This window comes from Colletotrichum paranaense (assembly GCF_030867605.1).
Source record: "Colletotrichum paranaense strain IMI 384185 chromosome Unknown Scaffold_1.1, whole genome shotgun sequence".
Lineage (NCBI taxonomy): Eukaryota > Fungi > Ascomycota > Sordariomycetes > Glomerellales > Glomerellaceae > Colletotrichum > Colletotrichum paranaense.
Genome location: NW_026848959.1, coordinates 5,181,117 through 5,208,112, shown reverse-complemented (window position 1 = coordinate 5,208,112; position 26,996 = coordinate 5,181,117). Strand labels below are relative to the sequence as shown.

At 52.4% G+C, this 26,996-nt stretch overlaps 7 protein-coding genes across 7 annotated transcripts; 5 read left to right on the top strand and 2 right to left on the bottom strand.

Moving 5' to 3' along the window:
* Positions 1 to 207: 207 nt before the first annotated feature.
* CPAR01_01808 (L-amino-acid oxidase) lies at positions 208 to 2,421 on the top strand (the record flags this gene model as incomplete). The annotated part of the gene is made up of 3 exons (XM_060486096.1): positions 208 to 574; positions 627 to 2,125; positions 2,191 to 2,421. The coding sequence occupies 3 exons, from the start codon at positions 208 to 210 to the stop codon at positions 2,419 to 2,421; spliced, it is 2,097 nt and encodes a 698-aa protein (XP_060356953.1).
* A 646-nt stretch (positions 2,422 to 3,067) lies between these two features.
* On the bottom strand, positions 3,068 to 4,599 carry CPAR01_01807 (FAD dependent oxidoreductase; the record flags this gene model as incomplete). Its single annotated transcript, XM_060486095.1, has 4 exons — positions 3,068 to 3,292; positions 3,372 to 3,897; positions 3,955 to 4,300; positions 4,353 to 4,599. 4 exons carry the CDS (start codon positions 4,597 to 4,599, stop codon positions 3,068 to 3,070), a joined length of 1,344 nt encoding a protein of 447 aa, XP_060356952.1.
* A 6,192-nt stretch (positions 4,600 to 10,791) lies between these two features.
* CPAR01_01806 (uncharacterized protein) lies at positions 10,792 to 11,268 on the top strand (the record flags this gene model as incomplete). Its single annotated transcript, XM_060486094.1, has 1 exon — positions 10,792 to 11,268. A coding segment is annotated over one exon (477 nt), but the record flags the coding sequence as incomplete, so codon positions are not given.
* Positions 11,269 to 12,049: 781 nt separating this feature from the next.
* On the top strand, positions 12,050 to 13,312 carry CPAR01_01805 (globin; the record flags this gene model as incomplete). Its single annotated transcript, XM_060486093.1, has 1 exon — positions 12,050 to 13,312. One exon carries the CDS (start codon positions 12,050 to 12,052, stop codon positions 13,310 to 13,312), a length of 1,263 nt encoding a protein of 420 aa, XP_060356950.1.
* A 1,160-nt stretch (positions 13,313 to 14,472) lies between these two features.
* On the bottom strand, positions 14,473 to 21,155 carry CPAR01_01804 (uncharacterized protein; the record flags this gene model as incomplete). The annotated part of the gene is made up of 2 exons (XM_060486092.1): positions 14,473 to 20,815; positions 20,875 to 21,155. 2 exons carry the CDS (start codon positions 21,153 to 21,155, stop codon positions 14,473 to 14,475), a joined length of 6,624 nt encoding a protein of 2,207 aa, XP_060356949.1.
* A 1,500-nt stretch (positions 21,156 to 22,655) lies between these two features.
* On the top strand, positions 22,656 to 23,210 carry CPAR01_01803 (uncharacterized protein; the record flags this gene model as incomplete). The annotated part of the gene is made up of 1 exon (XM_060486091.1): positions 22,656 to 23,210. One exon carries the CDS (start codon positions 22,656 to 22,658, stop codon positions 23,208 to 23,210), a length of 555 nt encoding a protein of 184 aa, XP_060356948.1.
* Positions 23,211 to 25,510: 2,300 nt separating this feature from the next.
* On the top strand, positions 25,511 to 25,942 carry CPAR01_01802 (uncharacterized protein; the record flags this gene model as incomplete). Its single annotated transcript, XM_060486090.1, has 1 exon — positions 25,511 to 25,942. One exon carries the CDS (start codon positions 25,511 to 25,513, stop codon positions 25,940 to 25,942), a length of 432 nt encoding a protein of 143 aa, XP_060356947.1.
* Between the last annotated feature and the right edge of the window lie 1,054 nt (positions 25,943 to 26,996).

Sequence of the window (26,996 nt, the reverse complement as noted above, 5' to 3'; positions counted from 1 at the left end):
CGAGGCTACACCGAGATCGATATCGATTTGACGACAGCCCTGGTAGTGACCGGCGTCTTACTCGTCACCGGCCTACTATCATCGACACCTGCGCCTGACTATAAAGAGCTGCGGGCGCATCTTGGACAAGGAGAGAAGGGATTCCAGAGACTCATCCTCACGCCAAGCTTACCCCGGATTCCCTCTGACTGGCCTTCTCCATTTACAATGGCTCGGTGGTTCCTATCTTTCGTTGCCGGAAGCGCCCTTGCGGCGGCTTCTGGCCTTCCTATGAAGCTCGAGACGCGGAGCGCAGTCACCTCCCGCGTGTCCAACATTCACATCACTCTTGAGCAGCCCATCGAAGAGACCGTCACATTCACCTATGGTTCATGTCGAGGTGCCTCCATGGGCGATGCCCACCACACCATCGTCAAGTCAGAGGTGCGCGACTCTCAGCGCCTCGTCTGGGTTCTCCCTGAAGATGCTGCCACCGATGGTTGCATCTCCGCGTGGAGTATCTCCGGCGAGTTGAAGGGCAGAAGTGAGCCCCAGACTCTGCACCACAAGTGGAAGCGCCGGGCTCTGAAGAGATGTAAGTGCGCTCATGATGTTGTTGTATTGTCTCATAGTTTAACGCGTCATAGCTATTGAGATGAACAACGGCACCGGCATTGACACGCTCGGAGCCTGGTTTGAGGGCGTCAACCTCCTCAAGGACAAGGAGCCCACCACGGTGGATGTCGACGCTGCCAAGTCCAAGCACGTCGCCATCGTCGGCGCTGGTATGGCTGGTCTGATGAGCTACCTCGTTCTCTCACAAGCCGGCATGACCAACATCAGCATCATTGAGGCTGGCCAGCGTCTGGGAGGCCGTGTTCACACCGAGTACCTCAGTGGTGGTCCCTTCGACTACTCCTATCAGGAGATGGGTCCCATGCGCTTCCCCGAGCACTATGTCGATCCCAAGACCAACACCACTTACAACATCACTGACCACCAGCTCGTCTTTCAGCTTGCTGCAGAGATGAACGAGCTCAACAAGCACGACAAGAACCTCAGCGTCGACTTCATCCCCTGGATCCAGAGCAACCAGAACGGTCTCTCTTATAAGAACGGCATCAAGCTTCCCAACGGTCTGCCCCCTACTTTGGCTCAGATCGCCGCCAACTCTTCGCTGGCTGTCGCCACGGTCTACGATGAGTCTACCAACACCCTCAATGAGAAACTGGACGAGTATCTTCCTGGTAGCGACTTCTCTGTCCGTATGGCTCAAAACATGTTCAAGGCCCACCGCGAATTCCTCGACTCTGGTCTTCAGGGCCTTGGTGGCGATGTCTGGTCCGAGTATGCCTTCATGGTGAACTACCTGAAGGGCTCCCTCAACTCGACGGATGCCCTGGGCAGCTACACCGCCACCTCGTTCTGGGACACTCTCTACGAGGGCATGTACTTCCAGGCTGCTTCCTACAAGACCATCGACGGCGGTCTCAGCCGTCTCCCGCTGGCTTTCCACCCTCTCGTTGACGACATCACCACCATGGACCGCAAGATTGAGCGTGTGCAGTTCGACTCGGAGAACTCCAAGGTCAACCTTCAATGGCGCGAGTCCTTCAAGAACCAGACTTTTGAGACCTCTGCGTACGACTACGCCCTGCTGGCTGTCCCCTTTTCCATCATCCGCAAGTGGCGCCTCCCGTCCCTGCCTTTGACCATCTCCAACGCCATCAAGGAGCTCCCTTACACCAGCGCCTGCAAGGTCGCCCTCGAGTTCTCAGAGCGCTTCTGGGAGCATTACGAAAACCCCATCGTCGGCGGTTGCAGCACCACCTCTGACATTGCTGGTATCGGTTCCACTTGCTACCCGTCGTATAACATCAACGGCACCGGAAAGGCCACCATGTTGGCCTCGTACATCTCGGGCGACTGGGGCCACCGCTGGGCTTCCGTCTCGGAGGAGGAGCACGTCCAGTATGTTCTTGACGCCATGGTTGAGATCCACGGCGAGAACACCCGTGAGCTGTACACGGGCAAGTATAATCGTCGCTGCTGGGTTCTCGACCCTCTCGAGAGTGGCAGCTGGGTCAGCCCCGTTGCTGGCCAACATCAACTTTACATCCCCGAGTACTTCAAGACGTACGATAACGTAAGTTATGACCTGCCCTTTGCTGGATGACTGAGCAAAGGCAAGAGTTCTAATATAGAAATCAGATGATCTTCATTGGCGAGCACACCTCCTACACCCACGCTTGGATCGCCTCTGCTCTCGACTCTGGAATCCGTGGGTCCGTCCAGTTGCTGCTCGAGCTTGGTCTGGTTGACGAGGCCAAGGCGGCTGTCAACAAGTGGATGGCTCGATGGATCGATATCGTGAGTTCATATTCTCAACCGCATGGTAATCAGGTGGTCCTAACAACGCTCTCTAGTGATGAAGAACAATGATAATCAAGAATCGGTGGAAACCCAAAAGCAAAGGGTTTAGGAAGAGTCGATTTGTCGCCAAGAAATGGCAGTACATAATCATACATAGTTTGACGATTAACGAAGAATAGATCAATGATTCCTCATCTAATGTTGTCTTATAGAGCCATCATCTGCATCGTGTCTGCATTTGACCGCAGGCGTCGAGGGATAGAGCCACCAACGATCCATATTCGCAAGGATCCCCACAACATAAGAGACGACAACCCACATGGCCGTACCCCCTGTCGAATGCAGCATGCAGCCGAGCGTATCAAAGTAAATTTTGGGCTCAGCCTTGCAGATATGGTCATCGTTCGACACCGCGTCGCACGGTTGGTTGGGACAGGGGTTCGGCCAGACCCGGGACACGATGGTTCGGCATCTGCTGACAATGCCGCACTTTTGCAGCGCCAGGCCGATCCTTTAACAAAGTTCTCAAGTTGCACTAGCAGTGGCTGGTTTGATATCTAGCATGCCTGTGCGGGATATTTTCCGCATTTCAGTATCCCAAACAGCAGCAAGAGTTCTCGTTTAGGCATCCGAAGGTTCATCTCTTCTTTGAGCCATGCTACATATAACTATCTTCCGCCTGGGCAGAGCATGTTAGTCAAGTTAGCTCGGCGACTTAACCGAGCAGCTCGTTCTTTTCCTCCCGGAGTCTGCGTTCGCTCGTCTCGAACAATCGCGGAACGCCAGACTGCGAAAATGGCACACCATCCCGTACGATCTTCGCCAAACCCTTGGCTGTCAATAGGATGAATGACATGCCATGCCCGTTGAATCCCGCGCAGATGAACTGCCCCGGCTTTGAAGGTACAGGCCCGACATGGGGGTATGTATCGTTGGTGTACTATGCGCGTTTGTGTCAGTCAATTGCACCTCCCTATCATTATTCGCGTCCACTAAATAGGTTCGCGGGGCGCACTCACCCCCATGATTCCTGTCCAGATGCTGTCAACTTTTGCCCCGCTGTTCTCCCACCCACGGAAATTCCGCTGCATGTGGTCGTCAAAGTAATGAGCCGCGGGCTCGATGAGCTTCGAATCGTCCCAGACGTTGTACCATTCGTTGACGCGCGGGATGACTTCGGTCCTAGCACCGCCCACGACGATGCTCCCATCCGGTCGTGTGACTTGGTAGTCGTATAGATTGGCTCCGTGCCGTAGTGAGTATGTCATGGGGAGATGTGGGTGCTCGGCGCCATCAGGAGCAGCCACATGGCTGCAGATCCCGCGGACGGGGATGATACGGTTCTTGTACTCTGGAAGGATCGTTGACGTGTACCCGTTGGAAGCGTAAATTACCGTCTTTGCCTTAATGACACCTCTGGGCGTGGTTATGGTCCAGAAGCCGCCCTCTTGGGAGTCGGAAACTTTGATTACGGGCGTGTGAGTGTGCAGCTGGGCTCCCTTGTCGACAGTCTGAGACAGGAGGAACATAACCAGCTTGTAGGGCCTGGAGGGGGATCAGCTTTTACGCCGGCGCAGGCAACAGAATGATTGCAGACTATACCAGATCGAGCCCGCCTGGAACGAGAATATAGCAGTCGCATCCTTGACACCGGAAAATGTCGCGGCTTCTTTGCCTTCAAGATAGTGAACGAGCTTTGCGGTCGGCGAACTCCATTGCAGGAGCTCATCCAGGCCTTCCTTGATCGGCTTTGCAAGTGCCGGGTCTCTCAAGACAGCCATGGATGTAGTCATCCGGAAGTCGCAGTCAATTTTCTTTTCCTGTACGAGATCTCTCACGGCATGAAGATTGGCAAGCTCGAACAGCGCCATTTCATCCGCAGTCTCTTGATCATATCGTTTGGCGCGGGCGGGAAGTCCAGCATAGAGATCCGGCCTCACGTGGCCGCCTTGACCATGTTAGATTGGGAACCATCTATACTGTGACGGAAGAGTGCCTACCGTTGCGGGCTGTTGCACCGGAGCATGCTTGCCTGGCTTCGAGGATTGTGACAGTCGGACGTGATGAGGGATCAGTGCCATCCAAGAGGTAGTACGCCGAAGCGGCGCCTGAGTATCCGGCACCGATAATGACAATGTCCTGTTCCGCCGGCAGGGTCTCGGAGCTTTGGTGGCTGTCTAGAGGATGCAGATCCTTGCGCCAGTATGGGGTGATGGCATTAGGGACAGGAAACGGAGTCTCGGACATTCTAGAGAACCTTGAGTTGTGTCGTGAACGACCGAGGTAGATGACGTAGATTCAACACTATGAGAACACAAACAACTACGAAATGCGAGTCTTCGAGATGAGATTGTTATTGTAAGTTGGTAATATAGTTAAGATAAGGTGACCACGAGGTAGACAGACATCGGAGTGTGTTGGGTGTAAAGATGCTCCGAGAGAGATAGGCAAGTAAATGCCGAAAACGCGGGGTCGTGTCTACCAGCTCCGACTCGGCGCCGACCGGGATCTTGCACAGACCCGGGCCGGCGAAACCGGGGCCTTGCCGGGAGTCGCCTCGGAAGGGCTATTGTCTCACTCCGGGAATGTCGGAGGCACTAAGGCAAGGTCATGCAGACGACTTGACGGGGCCAACTGGGCAAGTTTCACCCCATTGCCCTTGTTGATAAGTTTAGTTAAACTTCAACCTCAACGAACACTGCCAGTGACATTCAAACCTTGCACGCTTCCTACCCACTCTCGCCACTCAACTCTGGGGATCACAACCCCTTGTTTGCAAATTACCTGACTCGCGCAACCGCACGTTCTGTGGCCTGCCCCAGCCCAGCACACTAACATCGTTCACTCGGTACCGACGCCTTGGGCATCCGTCACGCTACTGCAAAACGCTACGACAATATCCGTACCTTTTGGGGCCTCATAGATGAACGGCATGCCAACGCCCCTGACCCTGCACCTGTCATCTGTCAAGTTTGGGTCTCTGCGACCCCTCGGAACTTTCACGATGGCTCACCGCCGACATGTCAATCTGTTTGACGGGCCACGAGGCTTGAAACCTTGTTGGCGGGGAATGCCCTCCGGCCAGGGGATGCGCCATTGTTGCTACCTGACCGAGCTCACCGCTCGTTATCAGGTATCATCGTTGTGAACTTTGCTAGATTTCCCGGTCGAATTGCTTTCAAATCATTCAGTGTCAATCCCTCTGCTGCCTATGATCGCTGATGAGGGATCCGAGACCAGGTAGTCTTTAGCGCGTAGGCCAATGCTAACTTTGAGAAATTGGCTCGTCTCCGCTCCTCGAACCACCACCAAACGATTCCGACTTGTCCCCTCTAAAAGTCGCAAGTCGTGACGATAAACAACTTCAAACAGCTCTCAAGTCCTCAACTACGAACTGCGGCATCCATGTCGGCCAGACCCAACCATTCTCGAGTCATGCTTATTGCGCGGGGCAGAATTTCCATCTTCTCACCCAGAGGCCCTCACGCATCTGTGGCTTTTGGTCTAGCTCATATGCTGTACTACCTTACACATAATTTCTCATCCAGATGCGGATACCTAGCCTCGATGAAGAAGAAACAGGCCACATCAGGCGGCTTTACTCTGTAGTGCTTTAGTGCTTCGCGGTCAATTTTTATTTCCTGAGCTCACTTGTACCTCAATGACGTGAGTTTACGCTTCAGTCTTTGACCGGCGAGTTTCCTCAATAGTGAGTCTGTCTTGTGCATGAACCATGCGTCCATGGCAACGTTGCTGCTATCTACGAATCGATGACGCCATGGAGTCATGGAATGTGCCCAAACGTTCCTCCAGATCGGATCTGGTTAATCCAACTACGAGCTGCATGTCTCCATTGCCCAAACAGGCACTCGGTCACTCATCGGGGTCTGATTTGGAACAGAGGACGTCAACAATACTGCAGGGACCTCGTCGACTGCCGATGCCGCCAGCCAAATGCATCAAACAACCCCACGACTGTCGCGTGGCTGGTTGACTTCCCGTATTCTTGGATATTGGAAGTGGGGAGAATTCCTTCCAGATCGGTCGATGTGCATTCCGGTGCTAATCAAGTCTCATTAACTTCAAGCATAGCATCGTCGGTCCAAGCATCCAGTCAATTAATAGAAAAGCCAAGAACAGCATGACGAGCGCTGAGCTCACCACACAATCATTAACCTGATGGATGCAATACCTGATTGAAGTCTAGTTGAAATCTTGTTGAGATTTAGGTATGCCGAAAGACGCCCCCACGCTCGATCTGTCCAATGTTACTTTTCCCACCTCAGTCATAATGGCTTGCCTCCGAATATCCAATTGTCTTGCTTCAGCAAGATGGATTAATTAGATGACGTTCTCGAGCACCTTGGCATTTCTGTTTTAGCCGACGTTTCGCAGAAGCTTGATCTCATTCTGCTCACATACATCCTCGTGGTCGTTCTGGAGACGAGGACTTACTTACATATGAACCGACCGTCAAATTCCATTCATCACGGGTGATGCAAACAACTCACTCGCATGGACGGCTTAAATTACCGGCATCACAAAGAGGCTTTCATACCTTACCCATAGACAATTCTCATAGCTGCCGCAGAAGATTATGCATGCAATCGTATTCATAAGTAGTCTTGGCTCCACATCTCACGCCGGGCGTGCAAGCCACTCAATAACACGTGGGCTCTGGTTGCAGTACCTAGCTCATCTGACGATGCGGCTCTTTGATAGATCGGACTCCTTGTCCGAGGAGTATGGTGTGCATCAAACTATAAGGAAATGTGTGATTGACTTGGGTTCTCAATCTAGATATCACCTAAGCTGAGCTACTGAACTTGTCAAATTGGCGGGGCTTTGGAGCCTCCGCGCCCGCTTCGTAACCGAACTAGGTATGTCATATCTGTCGTGCAAGTGAGACATTGACGTTATGGATGGTACCAGAGGGATTGATGGGACCGACAGATCCCATGTAGCTTCAAACGTCATGCCTGATATGAAATACTTACGGCTGTCTTGTGAAAATCAGCCAGATGGCGGAGGCTTCATGTCACCTCATTCCAGGTACACTATTATTAGCGATACACAGACACGCGTTTTGACCAGTTCCTCGCGTTGACTGGATATCTTGACTAGCAGTATATCAAGATCCACTACGGAGTACAAGCTTACTACCCATTTGAATGCAGTCATGCAGTCATGCATACAGTACATAAGCTACATCTTAAGAGCCGCAATCACTTCGCCGACTCCATGGCAAGTGGTAGCGTCATCGTATGCAAGATGAGTTCTGAAGAATTCAGTTTCACATATGACGCCCATTGGCAATGTTTGTGAAGAATGGCCGATACCCACATCCGCACAGTAGCCTCGGGGTTTGTTCTACGCCGCAGCGGAGACTCCATCCTCGACAACTCGTGTTCACAGAAAAGTCATCTCAGTCTATCGGAAGTGGTAGCTCATTCGAGGTCAACGGCCCGACCCTTTAGTAGATGCGCTGGATTATCATGCCTCGTACGAGATGTTGGGTCGAAGTGGCAGTAAATCTGGACCCTAAGCATCATTTGCGATACGATGCATATACGGTCTCCGCAAGCCTGCGTATACAGTATGTTGCTCGACATCTTGCCTCGCTTAAGGATGAGGAAATACTAGGAGATGGTTTCGCAAGTTGCTTTGAGCGATAGCCGACCAACGAGATCGCGAATCGCCATTGGTGTAGTTGGATACGGATTCGTTACTTTCGTGTCCTGACTATGCCTTGGATCGGCGTGTATGTAATTTCCAAGTCTAAGTCAGTCGCCATGATCAGTAATCTATCATCGCCAAAGCGTTTGGACTGTCAGTCACATCTTGACCTGCAAAAGACTAGATGCCGTGTTCGCTACAATGCCCGCCCCGCCATACGCAGGCCCTCATCCGTATTGAATGCGACGTCGAAAGCACTGTGTCAGACGCATACGGGTCTCAGAGATAGGGTAACAACGGTGATGACAAGCCCCAAACCACTTGCCAAGTGTGCTTGGTCCCCGAAATTGTGGAGGCCATGTAGCGACTGGAGCTTCCGGGCAGATGCGCAACGGGCCACCGGCTGAAATTTCGCATTGATGCGCGATGAGCGGGAGGCCGGCGCACCTGGCAAGCAAACATCTTTCGTTAGTTATTACTTCTGGGAGCTAACTGTCATGGGCAAGGGCGTAGCGGATTCAAAGAGATTTTCGACGCCGTCGGCTTTGAAAAAGTCAAAGTTTTACCCGCCCGTCGTTAGCTAGGTTCAGGTAAGCCCAATTTGGTCGGGTGCAGCCCGTTGGTGACTTGGCCGGGGAAGAAGCCGTGCTGGCATCTCCTTTCTTCTCTCAAGTTGCATCATGTCGTACTCGTGGGTGCCATGTGGCTCGTGGAAAGCGCGTGTGGTGTTGAAGGTTGCGGAAGTCCAAGCAGCTCTAGACCGGACGAGCTTGATGTTTGCTTGTCAATTACAAATTGGCAAACGGGCGAAACATTTCTTCTTCCCAGACTGAAAATGTGCGAGAGCAGCAACAGAACAGGCATGTTTTTTTTTGCTTAGACAGGGCCTGGAACGATGTTTGCTTGTCAGCATGTGGTGTCGAGCACCTGGCTCGTGTGATGCATCTCGCAGGTTGGAACTGGACCCCCCGGAGATTTCATGCAATTGTCTTCGTGAGGACCCAAAATCGAACCAAAAGCCATGGTCACACCTGCATTGCATCAGGTCTCACTTTTGGGACGCGCAGAAGCAAATGAAACGGCCGCCACAATATCGAAGAGCGCCGCAAGTTGAGGGTCTGGTTTCCTTTGGTGGCGTCGAAGAAAATCAATAAGAGCAGCAAACATTTTCTCCTCCTCCCTATGGAACTTGGGGGACAAATCCCTTGGCGAAATGACATATCACATTCCATTTCGTTACGCCTCGGTCTATTTATCAACCCGGACGGAGGGGAAGTGGGATCTATCAATCCGCTGGTCACCTAGGTACGCTGGGCGGGTAGGCTCAAAATTCTATGTGAGAATTGGCGCCTGCATTTGAAATTGCGCTTCGGTCATCCGCCGACCACCAGTGCGATCATCTCCTCGGTGTTTAACAGCTTCAAGCGGCATGTTTGCGGCCGCCGCGTGGAGAGATTCATATTGCAATGTTTGCATTGTAATTTGACACCTGTCACAAATGACAAGAGGCGGGCACCTTGGAAATTCGCGAGGGCCTTTTGGCCCCCTACTTTACTGTATAGTCTTCTGTTGGTCCATCGAGATCTTAAGAGATCTTCATCACATCACTGACGGGCCCAGTGGGTGGGCTCTACGAAGTACATACTACGGATACCTGTAGGTGGAGGTCACATTGACAATCTGACAATTGCGTATGGAAAGACTCTGATCCGCTAACGGTTTCCGCTTCGAGGCTCGAGAAGCAGGCCACTGTCAAGGGTTGTATGCGGGGTGGTTCGGGGTTGTTGATGAGCTTCGTGCCGCCAAAGCCCGGGGAATCCCGACTACGGACAGTGTCGACACGCGATGGCGCTTCCGTCTCAACACCATTTACTCTAAAAGAGAAGACAAACAAGATGAGGCTGGAAGATCGTGGCGTGACGACATGCAGTGAGTAAGCTTCTACAATCGCGACATGTGCGGATCCTCCGGCCGGGATGGAAGACGGATCAGAAGCCCTGGCAGATGTTCCATTCAGCAGACTTTTTCATCGAGCACATCCGTACATATGCGCTGCAGATTCCAGTCACAAGCGAAAGGAACCACCCCGTTCGAGCACGCAGTAGTGCTGTGTCTCACCGTAGCCAAACTGGCCAGTGCGAATAGCAAAATAAGACAACTCCACTCAATCCTTTCCGGCTCAAGTTGAAACTTGACGAAGAAAGGGTGTATGATTGCAACTCCACCAATAGATATTGTATCAGTTGGCAAAACTCAGTTTTCTTTCCGACGTCGTAATGGGAATTCGCGTTGAGATTTGAGCGTAACTTGTGAGACCCAACAGACGACGAACGGTATTAAATACAACCCCCCCCCCCCCGGCGCTCCAACATAGTGGGCAGAAAGCCGAACAAAAAGCCGTCCATGACACACGGACATTGTTCCCCCCTCAAGGGGAATCGGGAAGTGAAAAAGTGCTCCTGGGTAAACTGGAGAAGCGTCACAGTGTTTGTGGTTATGTGCCGCTCAACCCCTTGTCGCCTCTGTTTCCCCCGTTTTCTCCCTCTGTCTTTCTCTCACTCCTCGCTGTCACCCCAAGCAAAGAAGCAAAGCCTTGCATGGCATCAAAGTACTTCCAAGGATCAATATTGAGACCATTGGGCGAAGCCCCGTGGACCCTCAATTAGGCATTCCGGAAACCGCAAATCTCATCATACGAGTTTGCAATTGCAACTCGGCAATTCCTTGCTGTGGCGTGTTCTCTACTCCACTGTACATCGCGTGTCGCTGACGTCTGTTAGGAACAAGGGACGAGCTAGAGGACTGCAAACTCAGAGTCACCTCCAACCGCCGCCTCCATCGCAGCCTGGGGGGTTCTGTCCGCATGCTCAGGTTTCCCGTCTGCCTTGCTCCAGCCTCTGTGAAGAGAAGGATTCGGGCTATTCCGTGCACCCGGTTACATCTGACAGACTGGGTAATAAGCCAGCGTACCTGTCTCCACGAGATCCTCAATCACCACTCTGCAAAGCTACGGAGTACTGCTTGAGACCTTCAGTTTGTTTCCCTCGAGGCAGCTCGGACTGCATGCAGCAAAAGTTGTGCGGAATATCTACCACAAACCCGCCTCTTAGCGTACTTCTAGAAGACCCCCGGAGCTCCTCGTTACTTCGGTTTGCTCGGCAGCTCACGGGCGGTGTCCCACTGGAGAGGCTTCAAGTCACCCTCAGGGTCCAGTTGATACCCCTACCGGTGTCTCCCTAGTGCCTGTGAGATCCTGGTATCCCTGATTTCCCGGTCTTGTACCACCCGGCGATGGACAGGGCTGACTTTGAACCGCTCCTCGGTTCATCGCGAACGACTAGCTACCATTGGCGCTGTTCCTTGGATTAACCATTAGCGGCGCCCAGTGTCTTCCTCTATGGGCCCCCCACCCTTGAATCCATGCATCTATGGCCCATGAGAGCCGTGTTCAAATGAGGAACCAGCTTTCTTTTTACACTACGGCATACAAATCATACGATGTCTATCCGTCGAGACGGGCGGTGCCTGATTCGAAGCATGCAGACCGCGAAGACTCGAGCGCACGCGATGATGGAGCACGACGAGGGGGAGGGGTGAGACAGGATTGAGCTTTGTGTCTATCGGAGTGGTTCTACGGGGTACACGAAGGCATCTTGGGCTGGAGTTGAAAGCTTCTATATCATTCCTCCGAGGCCCGAACCCGGCGGCGAGAGAGACGTCTGCATTTGTGTTCCCAAACCTTTGGATCCGGCTCTCCTTCTATCACGCAGACGTTTACCCACTTCTCCGTAGCGTTTGTGCATTTCTGTTGATACCCCCTTTAACATTTATCCCCGTTCCGGTCTGCCCCTAGATATCCATCCTTGACCCTGTATCTGGGTACGAGAAGTATCTACTTGAGAACCGTGAGGTTTCCCATTTTTGGCTACCAAGTTACTGTCTGCCATCAGTCAAGGACTACAGAACAGTACTCTCAATCCGAAGCTAAACAGCAAATTCTCTGTGCAGAACCATCACAACCATGGCTTTGACATACAAGCAATCACAGCTCGTCAGGGGTACGATCCCGGCTCTGCGTGAGCATGGCGAGACCATCACGACCATATTTTATGCCAACATGCTGCGGGCTCATCCTGAGCTTCATGACCACTTCAACAAGGTCAACCAGGCCAACGGCCGCCAGCCCCGTGCCTTGACCGGCGTCATCCTTTCCTTCGCCGCAAACCTCAACCACATCAGCGAGCTCATCCCCAAGCTGGAGCGCATGTGCAACAAGCACTGCTCCCTTGGAATTCTACCGGAACACTATGACATCGTGGGAAAGTACCTCATCCAAGCCTTTGGACAGGTTCTGGGTCCTGCCATGACCCCAGAGATCCGCGAAGCCTGGACAAAGGCCTACTGGATCCTCGCAAAGATGCTCATCGGCCGCGAGGCCCAAATGTATCGCGAGTTCGATGATGACAAGTGGAAGGGATGGCGCAAGTTCCGCATCGAAAGAAAGGTTGCCGAAACGGACGACATCTTCTCCTTCTACATGGTGCCTGTCGACGGCAAACGGCTACCTGACTTCTACCCAGGTCAATACACCTCGATCCGCGTCACAATCCCCGAGCTCGGCCACTATCAGTCACGACAATACTCGCTCAGTGACTCACCACGACCGGATTACTACCGCATTACCGTCAAGCGTGACCAGGGCGTCAAGGTCGGCAAGGGAGCCGCCACCTTTAACCTCAACCCTGGTGTCTTTTCCAATCATCTCATCGATGAGAAGAGACCAGGCGACATTGTCGAGCTGACGCATCCTACTGGCGACTTCTTCTTTGACACCCACGCCGCCGGCACTCTTCCCGTCGTTCTCATCTCCGCCGGCGTCGGCGTCACGCCTCTCATGTCCATCTGCAACACCATCATCGAACGCCAGGCTATCCGCCCTATCTCGTGGATTCACTGCTCGGCCCGGGCAGCTCCCTTTGAGGAGCATATCCGCAAGATCGCTTACAGCCGCGCCAACTTCATCACCAAGTTCTTTCGCTCCCAGATCGCCGATGTCGAAGATGACGACTCCCTCTCCTCCTCTAGCGACTTTGGCCTCCGCATGGACCTTGCACGGATAGCGCCCGAAGAGCTCTACCTCAGTCATGGTGGTGCAGAGTACTATATATGCGGTCCTGAGATTTTCATGGTCGAGATGTCACAATTCCTCATTAACCAGGGTGTCGATCCCAACAGGGTCAAGTTCGAGCGGTTTACTACGGGCGATTTGGAGTTCAAAAAATGAGGTCACCACATGCTACTACTAACGTCTTGACCTTATTGCTTTAACGGAGAATGAAAAGGGTTCTGAGGGCTGATTCAGGGAACGGATGAGACGGAGTTTCATGAAAGTGGTCTACCTTATCTGGGAAATGGGTACAAAAATAAGTACAGCAACTACACGAACGGGAATGGTTATGCCTTTCTACTTACTTATTGAAAGATGCAAGAACAGAAAACGAATGGTATTTTATGGCTCGGGGAGTTCAGAGTGTACGTGTGTCTCAACTGCTATCAAGAGCGTAATACTACAACTCATAGCCTCACATGGCGCTTTGGTTGAGACCGATCCAGAGATTTCATGTTTTCAGATTTGGCACGTCCTGCAAACTCGACAATGATGATCGAGCCGATTCAATACCTCGATTCCCGATGTCAAATTGTACGCCAGCTTCACCGCCGTTGTACAACATCGCTGGTTCAACGCCGGGTTGACAATGACTGATTTCCCTCCATCATACGAGAAAACTGGACTGGACGCAGTGAAATGCAACCGCCTGACTCGCCACTAAGAATCTTGCTCCTCTGAGCCCCTCACAGAGGGTCCGACCCCCTCCCCCCCAGAACTCCCTATGGAGTTCCCAAACTGGGGCTTGGAGAGAATCGCTGGGGTTCTGGAGTGGACAACCTGTGTCTTACTCGCTTCTATGTCCAATAACCCACGGGGAAATGTCAGTTAGTTCATTTGTAAGAGCTCAAGAGAAGAGAACCACAACATCACCACCTCGCTAGATGTTCGCAGCCAAAGTCGCACATAGCACTCTGGGATGCAGACAATGTGCCGATAGGAAGTTTAGTATCCTGATATTACCTTCGCCAACACCTGTGCGGCCCTAGCGGACTACTCTACTAGGGGAATAATAGTTCCTATAAGTATATCTCTTTTACTTCCTCTTAATACAAGTTTAGCAAAAGTTAATAGTATTCTCAGTAATTCGGACTTTTTTATTAAGCTTCGCGACGATAAAAATAAATTATTACAAAAGAAACTATAATTATTCTCTCATTATAAACTACTAATAAGCTCCCATACAGCCCAGTTAAACAAGATATCTCAAATTTGATCTCAGGAGATTAGATATCTACATCGCTAAGTTTGATGATATAGAAAGTGACTCAGCCTATCTAAACAATGTTTGAACTATCGATACAGCGAGCACCGTCATTTTGGGAGTTCGTCGGTCCGGTGCTAAGTGTAGAGAGGCTACCACGGGCATTGACGTCAACGTAACGAATGTTGCCAGTAGAATTTTCTCCGAAGTAAAGTGTTCCGTTATTACCAGAGTAAGTTGCGCCAATTGGGGTTGCATTCTGATTGGGGTACGCCTGCAAATCCTCCCAGGACAAAGTCGCCAGATTGAATCTGCTCAGTTCGTACGTTGTTGCAGCGTCGTTAGCTTTTCTCATCGAGTAAAAGTAGTTTCCTCCGCCAAGTACGTATGACCAATCCTTGGCTTCGAGTGTTGCGCTGATTGGACCAGAAGCAATGATTGTGTCATAAGTCGAAGAACCAGGCACCAAATCTACGACTGCATAGCGCTGCGCCGTCCCACCTCCAGCATAAAGCCACAGGCGACCGGCGGAATCGAAGTCGCCAGCGTTGATGACCGGATTGTTTGGTACAATAGTGTTCATATACTTCCAAGATCCGTCGGAACCAATTTTCAAAACTCGGCATGTTGAATCCGCAAGGGCTTCGCAGGCATAGAGGAAATTGTCTCGTCGATTATAGCCGAGACCTTGGACATTCCCGCCAGCTCCCACGTTTCCAATCTGTCGAAGGGTACCAGCTGCGAGATCAACAGTGTAAAGTGTAGCCTGTTGAACCAGGTATCCATAGGGATCTTCGCACGTGAATGGTGCTTGGCTGACAGTCGGGGAAGCCGTTGTGGATGTGCTCGTGCTTGTTAGAGTAACGAAAGTGACGACAGTGGTTGTACCAGCTGGGTCGGTCTGAGGAAGCGTGCTGACGCCCGTCTGGGTTCCCGTAGAGACCACAGTTGTCACGGCGCCCGTAACTGGGGGCACGAAAGAGACGACCGTGGTCGTGCCAGCTGGGTTGGTCTGAGGAAGCGTGGTGATGCCCGTCTGAGTTCCCGTAGAGACGACGGTGGTGATGGCGCCCGTGACGGGCGGCACAAACGAAACCACGGTGGTGGTGCCAGCCGGGTCGGTCTGGGGCAGGGTGGTGACGCCCATCTGGGTTCCTGTAGAGATGACAGTTGTGAGGAAACCGCTTACGGGCGGAGAAGTCGTGGAACTGCTAGTTGAAGTTGAAGTAACAGGATTCTGAGGATTGGGTGCTAAAACGCAACGAGCACCGTCGTTGCTGTCAGAGGCCGGCCCAGGAGTCACTAATACAGGGTTCTGGTTATTGATTCGGAAATTGTAGATTTTGCCGCTATTGTTGTCCGAACCGTAAAAGGTTGAGTCGCTAGAGGGGTATAACGCTCCGAAGAATAATTGGGAATTGTCGGTTGTAAGATCAGGCAACACCCTCACAATCGTCCACGTATGGGTAGTTCGGCTCCATCGGACCAACTGATTTCGCCCATCGCCATTGACTCCTGTGACACTATACAAATAGTCACCTCCGGTCGGAAGATACACCCAGTCTGCTATCTCTTGCGCGAGAGTCGCTGTTCCGTTGTTGAGCAGTTGACCATAGGTAGACGACGCCGGGTTCAAGTCAATCTCAGCCCAGTCTCTACCGCGTGAGCTGACCCAGAAGCGGCCATCGGTATCTACATCTCCAACGTTATAGAACTGAGGAAGGTCCTGTCCAATGGCAACAGCCTGACCGTTGCTTGCGATACGGAGGATGCGATATCTACCATTGATCGTTGTAACACCATACATATAGTTGTCAAGAGTGTTATAGCCAATTGCGTTGACTGCGTCACCGGGCCCGACGCTTGTGCTTATTGTGGTTTGAACACCAGTGGTAAGATTCAAGCGATATAAAGTTGTGCCCTGAATCAAGTAGCCTCCAGCATCGCAGCTATAAGTCGGTCCAGGAGTGGGCGTGGTCGAAGTCGAGCTGCTACTACTGGTACGACTGGGAGTCACAAAGGTGATGACACTTGTTGTGCCGCCCAATCCAGTTGGCGTAATTGTAGTCAGTCCAGTTTGCGTGCCGGTCGAAACAACTGTTGTAAGGAAGCCAGTGATCGGGGGCACGAAGGTAATCACGGTCGTTGTTCCGGCAGGATCCGTTTGAGGCAGAGTAGTGACGCCTGTCTGCGTGCCAGTTGACGTAAGAGTGATAAGTCCGCCAGTGATCGGGGGCACGAAGGTAATCACAGTCGTTGTTCCGGCAGGATCCGTTTGAGGCAGAGTAGTGACGCCTGTCTGCGTGCCAGTTGACGTAAGAGTGATAAGTCCGCCAGTGACCGGAGGCACAAAAGAGATGACAGTAGTCGTGCCGGTCGGGTTGGTTTGAGGCAAAGTTGTCACACCGGTCTGGGTGCCTGTTGATACGACCGTTGTGATGAAGCCAGTGGGAGTCTGGACAAAAGTGACGACAGTTGAAGGGCCACCGCTGGGGCCAGGTGGGATGGTTGTCAGACCGGTGGTTGACGCCGTTGACGTGACAGTAACCGGCGTAAGAGGAGTAGAGGAAGTGACAAAAGTCACGACAGTTGAAGGGCCGCCGCTGGGACCAGGAGGAAGAGTGGTCAAGCCAGTGGTGGATGCCGTTGACGTAACTGTGACTGGCGTAAGGGGAGCGCTGGGCGTGACGAATGTTATGACGCTCGTAGTACCGGCCGGGTCTGTTGGAATTATGGTGGTAAGGCCTGTCTGCGAGCCCGTCGATGTGACCGTTGTCAAGCCACCGGTGGGAGATGGGACAAATGTGACTACGGTAGACGGACCGCCACTGGGGCCGGGAGGAAGGGTGGTCAGGCCAGTACCGGTTCCAGTTGAAGTCACAGTGACGGGCGTAAGAGGTGCAGAGGGCGTGACGTATGTGATAATACTCGTAGTGCCGGCTGGATCCGTCGGGATGATAGTGGTGAGTCCCGTCTGGCTGGCCGTAGATGTGAGAGTTATCAAAAAGCCAGTAACACGCGGAACGAATGTGACCACAGTGGACGGGCCACCGCTTGGCCCAGGAGGTAGTGTTGTCAAGCCTGTGGTCGACCCCGTCGATGTAACGGTCACGGGAGAAAGAGGACTCGCCGGAGAGGTCACAAAGGTCACAACCGTCGAGGGACCACCGCTGGGACCAGGGGGAATCGTGGTGAGTCCCGTTGTACTACCCGTAGATGTAAGAGTCACCGGGGCTGGCGGTGTGACGAACGTGATTACGCTGGTAGTGCCGTCGAATGGATCGGTTGGGATAACCGTTGTAAGTCCAGTTGTGGTCGCGGTAGATGTGAGCGTAACCAGGAATCCCTTCCGAGGAACAATCGTAATCACTGTAGCTGGGCCTCCGGGACCTCCTGGAACCGTGGTCAGGCCTGTAGTTGTGCCAGTAGAGGTCAATGTAACGGGAGGCGGGCTAGTTGCGATTGTGACAACAGTGGTAGGATCTCCAGGGCTTCCAGGTGTAAGCGTAGTCAAACCAGTCGAAGAGCCTGTCGACGTGACCGTGACGTAAGGGGGACCAGTAACGAAAGTAACGACTGTAGTAGGGTCTCCAGGCCTTCCGGGTGTGAGGGTAGTCAAACCAGTGGTCGAGGCTGTCGAGGTGACTGTCACAGGAGGAGGGCCAGTCGCAATAGTCACTACAGTAGTAGGATCTCCAGGTCTTCCAGGAGTCAAAGTGGTCAGGCCAGTCGATGAGCCTGTTGAAGTGATCGTGACGTAAGGGGGACCAGTAACGAAAGTAACGACTGTAGTAGGGTCTCCAGGCCTTCCGGGTGTGAGGGTAGTCAAACCAGTGGTCGAGGCTGTCGAGGTGACTGTCACAGGAGGAGGGCCAGTCGCAATAGTCACTACAGTAGTAGGATCTCCAGGTCTTCCAGGTGTCAGGGTCGTGAGACCAGTCTGCGATCCCGTCGAGGTAATTGTAGTCAGTCCCCCAGCAGGAGGCGTAACAAAGGTTACGACAGTGGTGGGATCGCCAGGGCGCCCAGGGGTCTGAGTAGTGAGGCCGGTGGCAGATCTTGTAGAAGTAACCGTGACGATACTGCCGAGAGGAGAGGGAACAATAGTCACGACCGTCGTCGGATCTCCAGGTCGTCCGGGAGTCTGGGTAACAAGGCCAGTGGTTGAGCCTGTAGAAGTGACTGTGACAATGCCACCAGCTGGGGGCGTAACGAAGGTCAAGATAGTGGTAGGATCTCCAGGCCTTCCAGGAGTCAGGGTAGTCAGCCCAGTCGTTGAGCCAGTGGATGTGACAGTGGTCAGCCCACCGGCAGGAGGCGTCACAATGGTCACGACCGTAGTTGGATCACCGGGTCGCCCGGGTGTCTGAGTAACGAGGCCAGTAGTCGACCCTGTAGAGGTGACCGTGACGATGCCGCCAGTGGGACTTGGAATGAAAGTAACAACAGTAGTTGGATCGCCGGGTCGACCAGGTGTTAGAGTCGTCAGGCCAGTCTGAGTGCCAGTAGATGTGACAGTCGTTACTCCGCCTGAGGAAGGTGGCACGATAGTAACGACTGTCGTAGGATCGCCGGGACGACCGGGCGTTAGTGTTAAAAGACCAGTCTGGCCGGGTTGAGTTCCTGTTGAGGTTGAGGTGACTAACCCACCGGTAGGAGGGGGCACAATGGTCACAATCGTGGTCGGATCGCCAGGGCGGCCAGGCGTCTGAGTAAGAAGACCAGTTTGTCCAGGCTGGGTTCCTGTTGAAGTAATCGTGACAAGTCCACCGGTAGGAGGGGGAACAATTGTGATGACTGTCGTTGGGTCGCCAGGGCGGCCAGGCGTCTGGGTGAGAAGACCAGTTTGCCCAGGTTGGGTTCCTGTTGAAGTAATCGTGACAAGTCCACCGGTAGGAGGGGGAACAATTGTGATGACTGTCGTTGGGTCGCCAGGGCGGCCAGGCGTCTGGGTGAGAAGACCAGTTTGCCCAGGTTGGGTTCCTGTTGAAGTAATCGTGACAAGTCCACCGGTAGGAGGGGGAACAATTGTGATGACTGTCGTTGGGTCGCCAGGGCGGCCAGGCGTCTGGGTGAGAAGACCAGTTTGCCCAGGTTGGGTTCCTGTTGAAGTAATCGTGACAAGTCCACCGGTAGGAGGGGGAACAATTGTGATGACTGTCGTTGGGTCGCCAGGGCGGCCAGGCGTCTGGGTGAGAAGACCAGTTTGTCCAGGCTGGGTTCCTGTTGAAGTAATGGTAACTAGCCCGCCGCTAGGTGGCGGCACAATGGTAACGACCGTTGTAGGATCTCCAGGCTTGCCGGGCGTCAGAGTCAGTAATCCGGTCTGACCTGGGCGAGTGCCCGTCGACGTAGATGTTACTAATCCTCCCGTGGGAGGAGGTACGATAGTAACGATTGTAGTTGGATCTCCAGGCTTGCCAGGCGTCAGAGTCAGCAATCCAGTTTGACCTGGCTGGGTTCCGGTCGACGTAGATGTTACTAATCCGCCTGACGGAGGAGGTACGATAGTAACAATCGTGGTTGGATCGCCGGGCTTTCCAGGGGGAAGGGTCAGTAGTCCCGTCTGTCCAGGTTGAGTGCCAGTAGATGTAGAAGTAACCAATCCTCCCGATGGAGGAGGTACAATTGTGACAATTGTAGTTGGATCTCCAGGCTTGCCAGGGGTAAGGGTAATCAACCCGGTCTGGCCAGGTTGAGTTCCTGTTGACGTAGAAGTTACCCGCCCACCAGGTGGAACAATCGTGACGATGGTAGTCGGATCGCCGGGCTTGCCAGGGGTAAGGGTAATCAACCCGGTCTGGCCAGGTTGAGTTCCTGTTGACGTAGAAGTTACCCGCCCACCAGGTGGAACAATCGTGACGATGGTAGTCGGATCGCCAGGCTTTCCAGGGGTAAGGGTAATCAGCCCAGTCTGGCCGGGTTGAGTCCCTGTTGACGTGCTAGTTACCAGACCTCCAGTAGCGGAGGGGAGACAAACAATTTGAGTGCCAGTGCGGTCAGATCCCGATGGAGGCACAGTCAAAGTTGTCAATGCTGTGCCGGATCCAGGAACTGTTATCGTCGTGCAAGGACCGTTGAAAGGGGCATCTCCGTTATTGGGCGTGGGCTTGAGGATGAGCTCAGTGCCTGTCTGGTCACTTCCAGTAGGGGGAATCGTCAACGTCGTCATAATCGAGCCCGCGTAGGGAGCGGTGACCGTCGTCAGGCTTCCTATGAATGGAGACTTGCCGCCGGCGGTTGGGTTGCCTAGGCCCGGCAACCACGGCATATTCGACTCAAGCGGCGAGCAGATGTACTTGGTTCCTGTAGCCTGTCCACTTTGTGGGGGAATGATAATAGTAGAAGGCTTTGATCCGGGAGGCAGTGCTGCCCTAACCGTGACGCAAGGACCTGCGTAGGGCGATTGGGTATTGCTAAAACGTTCGAATGATTTGTCAGAAACATCTCAATTGATCCAAAGCCTGTCACTTACACAGGAGAGAGGTAGGTGACCGTGGTCGTAGCCAAGAAGTCGGAAGTCACCAAGGTAGGAGCGTTGGTGACTTTGACTGGAGTGCCCATAACAGTGAATGTAGTATTCAGCAAAACTGAAGTGCTGAGATGGAGCGGAATGCAGTGAACAATCTCCATGGGCTGAATAGTCGTAGGACTCGCACCAGGTCCAGTGGTTGGACAATCCGCACTTGCTAAGCCCGGCCATGGGAGAAGAGCCATGAAGCTCATGGCAGTAGCAAGGGTAGAAATTCGTTTCATGTTGATCGACACCTGGTATGAGGCGCTCGATGCATGCAACGATGGCTGGGTACAGAGGTAGATCTTTTGAGAAACTTTGAAAGAAAAATGGATGAGATGATTATTAGTTGAGTTGTGCACCAGGGCTTGAGAAATCAAAGGTTCTTATAATGCACTTTTATTCAACTTCAAGATATTGAAAGACGCGACATTCTTGTCACAACACATCCAGGAGCGAACAAACCTTCGTCGACTTTCTCACCCGAGCTGAGTGAAAGTCTGTGGTTTCCGTTTCTAACCTCAACGAGACCCGGATTCTATCCAGAAACAGCTCAACCCTTGACGGCTGAGCTGGAAACAGGTAGCATCATCAGTACCACTGACAGAGGTATCCCGGGAACCCGGGACGATTGCTAATATTCACTCCATTCGACCTCGTATCGTTTTCATACAGGGCTTCACTAGGGCGAGCTCTAGCGACCGCTTCGCGATGACGAGAAGATAGACTACGGCTCATTGCGTCCAGCAGGACCCTAAGCGTAGCTGTGCTTCAACTATGGCAAGCGGAGGTAGCGGAGAAAAAGGACAAAATGAAAGGTCTTTGCTAGACGCAGAACCGAAATCTAGCTTATCAATAAGGAAGTACATGTAGTCTTGCTAGGTATGAGTTGCTGAGTTTTCGGAGATCGCATGCCGTTCGCTGCCTGTTTGTGGCGAGATATAGACTTATTTGGGTAGTCGGCCAAAATCTCTAAATTGCAGTGCGTGGTGGTTCTGCTTGCGGGCATCCTTGTCCAGCTGAGTATGAAGCTATTGCCACAACTTAAACCTCAGAGACGGAACCCCAGCGTTAGATGGCAGCTGCTTCGAGCTTACGTCCAGACAAACTTTGCCCGTAGTCCAGACGAGCGGCCCTAGATTCTCGTCGCTCACATTGCGATGTTCGGCAACGGATCCTGTAGGTTGAGCTTGCTTCCTGCAAACATCGAAACTCGTATAGTAGAGTCATTGTGCTGTGGGGCTCGTGATCTTCCAGTATATTACCCTATCCTGAGTGGAACTGACTTGGCCATTATCCAGAACCAGACATTTGCCAGAGGAGTTTGGGAAGGGAAGCAAGTACAACTCCTCAAGGCGGACGGACTACCAGTCAAAAGATCGCAAACTCCACCGGGTGGGCTGTTTTGACACCTGAACGCTATCTGCATGCAGTATGGCCTCACATAATCAACACACTAGCTGGAAATGGGCAAAAAGAAGAAGCAAAACCCCCTCGTCGACGAAGTGATGCTGATTTCCTCGGATTCACTTTAGGCACACTCTTTCTCTAGTCAGGTAAGTCAAGCATTTTGTGCACTGGAAAGGCACGATGGCACTTGCGCTACCTACGGATCGGATATCGCAGTTGGCCATAAGGATATATAAAAGCTCACGTCCGGAAAAACAAGGCTGTTGAGTCAAGAATTTTGGCAGCCACTCGTACATCATTCAGCTCAGGCAGTATTGATCATCATCATCGATATGAAGTATTACATCGTTCTACATCTTATTCCCCTTGCACTTGCTGCGCCCCCTGTTGTCGATCCATTCCTTGAGGTGTGCGGAGTATCCGTCACACTCTCGATGGTCACCAACACTCTCTTACTACCGCCGCAGACAATCTCTCTCTGCGAGAACTCAAACTGCGCCATTCCCCCAATCACAGCTGGGGAAGGATTTTCTCCTGCATCGACGCAGCACTATGAGGTGCCAAATACTCAGCTTCCGCAGGAAACCGTCAGTCAGGTCCCTGGAGGCAGCAGTCCCGCTGGCCAGCCTGCTGCCACCCAGCCTGGTGGCAGTCCTCCGTTGGCGCAGCCTCCAGCTAGCAACGCCCCCGGAGGGCATTCATCTGCTGCCAATCCTGCCGGAGGCTCCAGCGGTAATGCGCCTGCTGCCACCGTCTCGAGCTCTGGCAAGACTCCTGCCGTAACTACATCGTCTGCGTCTCGATCATTTGGCGCTCAGTGGGATGAACTTTTGGTCATAGGGGTCATTGGCTGCGTGGTTCTGGTGTCCCTTGGACTTGGGTTGTAACGTAATTACGTTCTTCTGAGTCCTTCTGGAAGACAGGGATTCGGTTCTAGGAATGACGGTGGAATGACCTGATATGTCTTGTGTTGCACCTGTGCTTGTAACTTCTGATGCCGACTCTTAATTGGGTGGAACGAGCCGGAGACCTCGCACTAAGTATTCTGATTCCAAGCCAGGCGCCTCTCGATGGATGGGTAGTGCCCCATAGGAAGGGGGAACCGAGAACATGCCTCGGCAATACACAGAGGGACTCAATAGACAATGCCCAAGTGGTTTTACCTTTGGATTTCTTCCGTGGGAAAAAATCAAGTCGGCACGAAGTGTCTCTGATTCGTCACATGCCGTAGACGACTCTCGGAATTTACTGTGTAACATTAATCATGATGCATGTCCCTTGGTCATCTGACGGCTGACAGTTGAGACACGATCTAGAAAGAAGACCGTTGAGTCGATATTGCCGCTGGAAGAGGTATGTAGGTACGTAGCAATATGACTTTTGAACCCTTGCGCCGATCCTTCGGGCCTACGGGCGTTGGTGACCATGACTCCGGGCCGCGTCCGCACTAGGCCTTGTCAATCCCACTGGCCGGACGGACTGCCAGCTGTGTCTTGCTCATATTCATACCTAATCCAGCCATCCAAATCAACACCCCCTCCCCTCCCCCCACCCACCTAGTTTTGTCCACTCACGGATACGGAACTCGATTTTTCGGATCCCTTTGCTTCGCCATCCAGACCAACATGTCTTACGGATGGTATGTCGCTCTTTCTGTGTTTCATGCACAAAAACGGGCAAAGCCAATCTGCCGCTCAGCTCACCGAAGCAGCGCCCCGGGATCTCGGCGGATTGTGTTGCTTCCCTCCATCGCTCCTGCGCCTAACCCGAAGCCGACTGGCATCTGAGAGACGGAGAGTCATGAACCTGGCAGGTCGCAATCTGGGCACCCACGTACTAGTCTGGATGCATGATGCAGGGCTTCCATTTTTATGAAGAAAAGAGTGCTTGCGGAGTACCCATCATCTTGGCTCTGCCTCAACTCATTCACACGACATAGGACGCTTTCTGATCAAGATAGGTTCCAAAAGCAGGCCGATACCTGCAGGGTGATAATTATAGTGTATGTAAAAGGTCGTTGCGTTGGCTCCAGACTGCTGGGAGCCCACACCAGAATGTCAGCTTTGCCCGCCGGGAGTCGGCTTGGCCATTGGGACCTCATCCGACACTCTAAACCATATGTGGAAAGCGATAAAACAGACTAAATCTTGGCTGGATTGGAAAAGGTCAAGGGCTAGAGGCTACCCAGAAAGAATCTTCTTCGTATTGGGTGCTACCTCTTATGTCACTCACCATTCCAGTGAATCTTTGAATTATCGAAAGAGCAAGACTGTCCAAGGGTGGCGATTTTCATCTTGGTGTTCTTACAACGTAACATGGTCATTCGAATTATTTTGGCAAGTACTATGACTAGTACGGATACTCCCACAGCACTCTTTCAACTCATTGCTGGCTATGATGATGACGACCATAGTCATGTCAATGAAATTTGCCACAGCGCCGACCTCGGGGAAAGCCATCTCAAGATGACTGGTTCCTTCGAATTGGTCTCACGTGGCTGCGCCAGAAATCCATGAGGACAGAACGTGGACCCCATTTCCAGGCGGTCGGAATCGAATAGCAGGTCCTGAGGGCCAGAGATTCGAAGGGTTACACAAGACCCTGTGTCTGAAATCTTAACGTTGGTAATAGGGCGTGGTCTGGAACGCGACTTTCGGGGGTCTCGGAAAGTGGGTGGTCGCACTTCTCAGGGCTGTGTAAATAGCGTGATAAAGACCATAATGACAGGCTAGGGCGAAACAGGTGGGGGCCCCTGGGGAAAGCGGCCGACAAACCATGTTTGCACACCGAGCACTCAGAGAACATGGCGATCTCGGCTGGGCCCTGCCAAGTCCTGCGTCCGGATGCGGCGAAGGATGAACAGGAAGGGGTTCCCACTGAGGCTGTGAAGGGCCGACACATTGAAACTCACCAAAGTCACATCAAGCGCACCTAGCAGAACCTCCCAACGGGGGCACCTTTTGTGATTTCAACAATGATATTCGCAGCCGAGCAGTCTTACAAAATGTGCGGGACTTGGTGAGCTGCAAGGCATTCAAAGTAGTTGTCCTTTAGTACGGGCACATGAGGGAAGTATTTCGCCTGCAATAGCAGCGGATAAATCCCCGTTGCTTGGTCGCTGACCGCGCTAGGAGCTCACAGCCATTGCCTTATTCGGACTGTTGCGGACCTGCTTCAAGCTCATTCTATGGGAATAGGCCAAGCTGTGAGCTGTCTAGGTATGTCTGCCTTCGCCGTCTCGTGCCTTCGCGTTCGCCTTCGAGTTCGCGTCCGCGTTAATCTTCGGCTCCCAAGGCCGATTTGCTGCCTCTATGAATCGAGAGTCTCTACCCTCCTTCAAAATTTCTTTGGAATTCAACATCTCTGTCAGAAATGCGTCCTCAATTGCCGGATGGTATTGAATAGTATCAGTGAGGTAGGGAAGGCAAATCAGGTGACGCAGTGCGTGGCAGCCTGTGGCAAACCTATATGGCGAGCTTTTTGCAGCCTTGCACAGCATGGTGTTCCAGACATTATATTCCAAACGATCAGGGAAGTCTATCGGCAGTATGGAATCCCCTGTGGCTTGATGTTGAATGGGGTGTTGGCCGAGGTTATGATATCTGACCGAACGAAGTAAGATGGATTTGCCTTTACTGCCAGCCTGTAGAGTCGAATTAGACCACAGAGGACTGAAAATAGGGCAGATGCGTCAGGCTCAAAAGAGAAGTGGCCAAACTGAATCTGTTTTCGGAACATCAGGAGTATCTAGGTATGGTAATTAGCAAGCCGTCGACTGTCTCCGGGCTGCGAGCGAGTACTAGAGGTAGGAGGAAACGACCATGGCCCCAAAAGGGTGTCATATGATCATGAAGGTCTTGGGAACATACTTGGAGTGTTGCCCTTAAGCTAACAATACGTTCCAACGCCAAGTCAAATGTCTCTATTCCCCATGCTCCCTAACCTAACGACGGGAACACCTACTCGCGATGAAGCGGCATGTCTCTGAACTTGAGAACGACTGTGATTTGATGGAGATGATGCGAGGCGGAAGCACCGCCCCACACATCAAAGGAAAAGAAAATGAACACCCCAGCCATATAAATCTTACGACAATTGGAAACCTCCCTGTGGACCAGGCTTGTCAAACCAGCATACACCTGCATGACCCCTCTCTTTGATCCATTTTCGTTTGATTATCACTACGACAAGGAACGAATAAGGTCCATCGTCATTGCGAAATCAATACCGGCTGATACCTAGACGTGAATGCCGTCCAGCTGTTCGGAGTTCAGTGATGATCTATTGTTTGATGCTGAGGGCTCGCGATAAAATCTTAGGAGGTTCGGTGTTAAGGCTGGGAGATAGGTCTCACTAGTGACTGCGACCAGTGGCCAATCGTAATAGAGCTCTTTGCAAAATTACCGAGACTAAGAATTTAGCACTGTGGTAGTAATCTCACCGAAGCCTTAGCAAGTTAGATTGGTTAATCATCATGCGTGCCTATCAATCCCGCACAGTCTGTCAGTCGATCCCCCCTCCCACCCGGAGTCAGGCTTCACTACGAATTCATACACGGATATGCGAATTCTTTTGGCTCTCCTAGTCTGGTACAGACGTCGAAGATAAGCCATGATCCTTGTGTGACCTCGATATATTACATTCCGGCATTCGTCTTTTTGAGCATTCCAGTG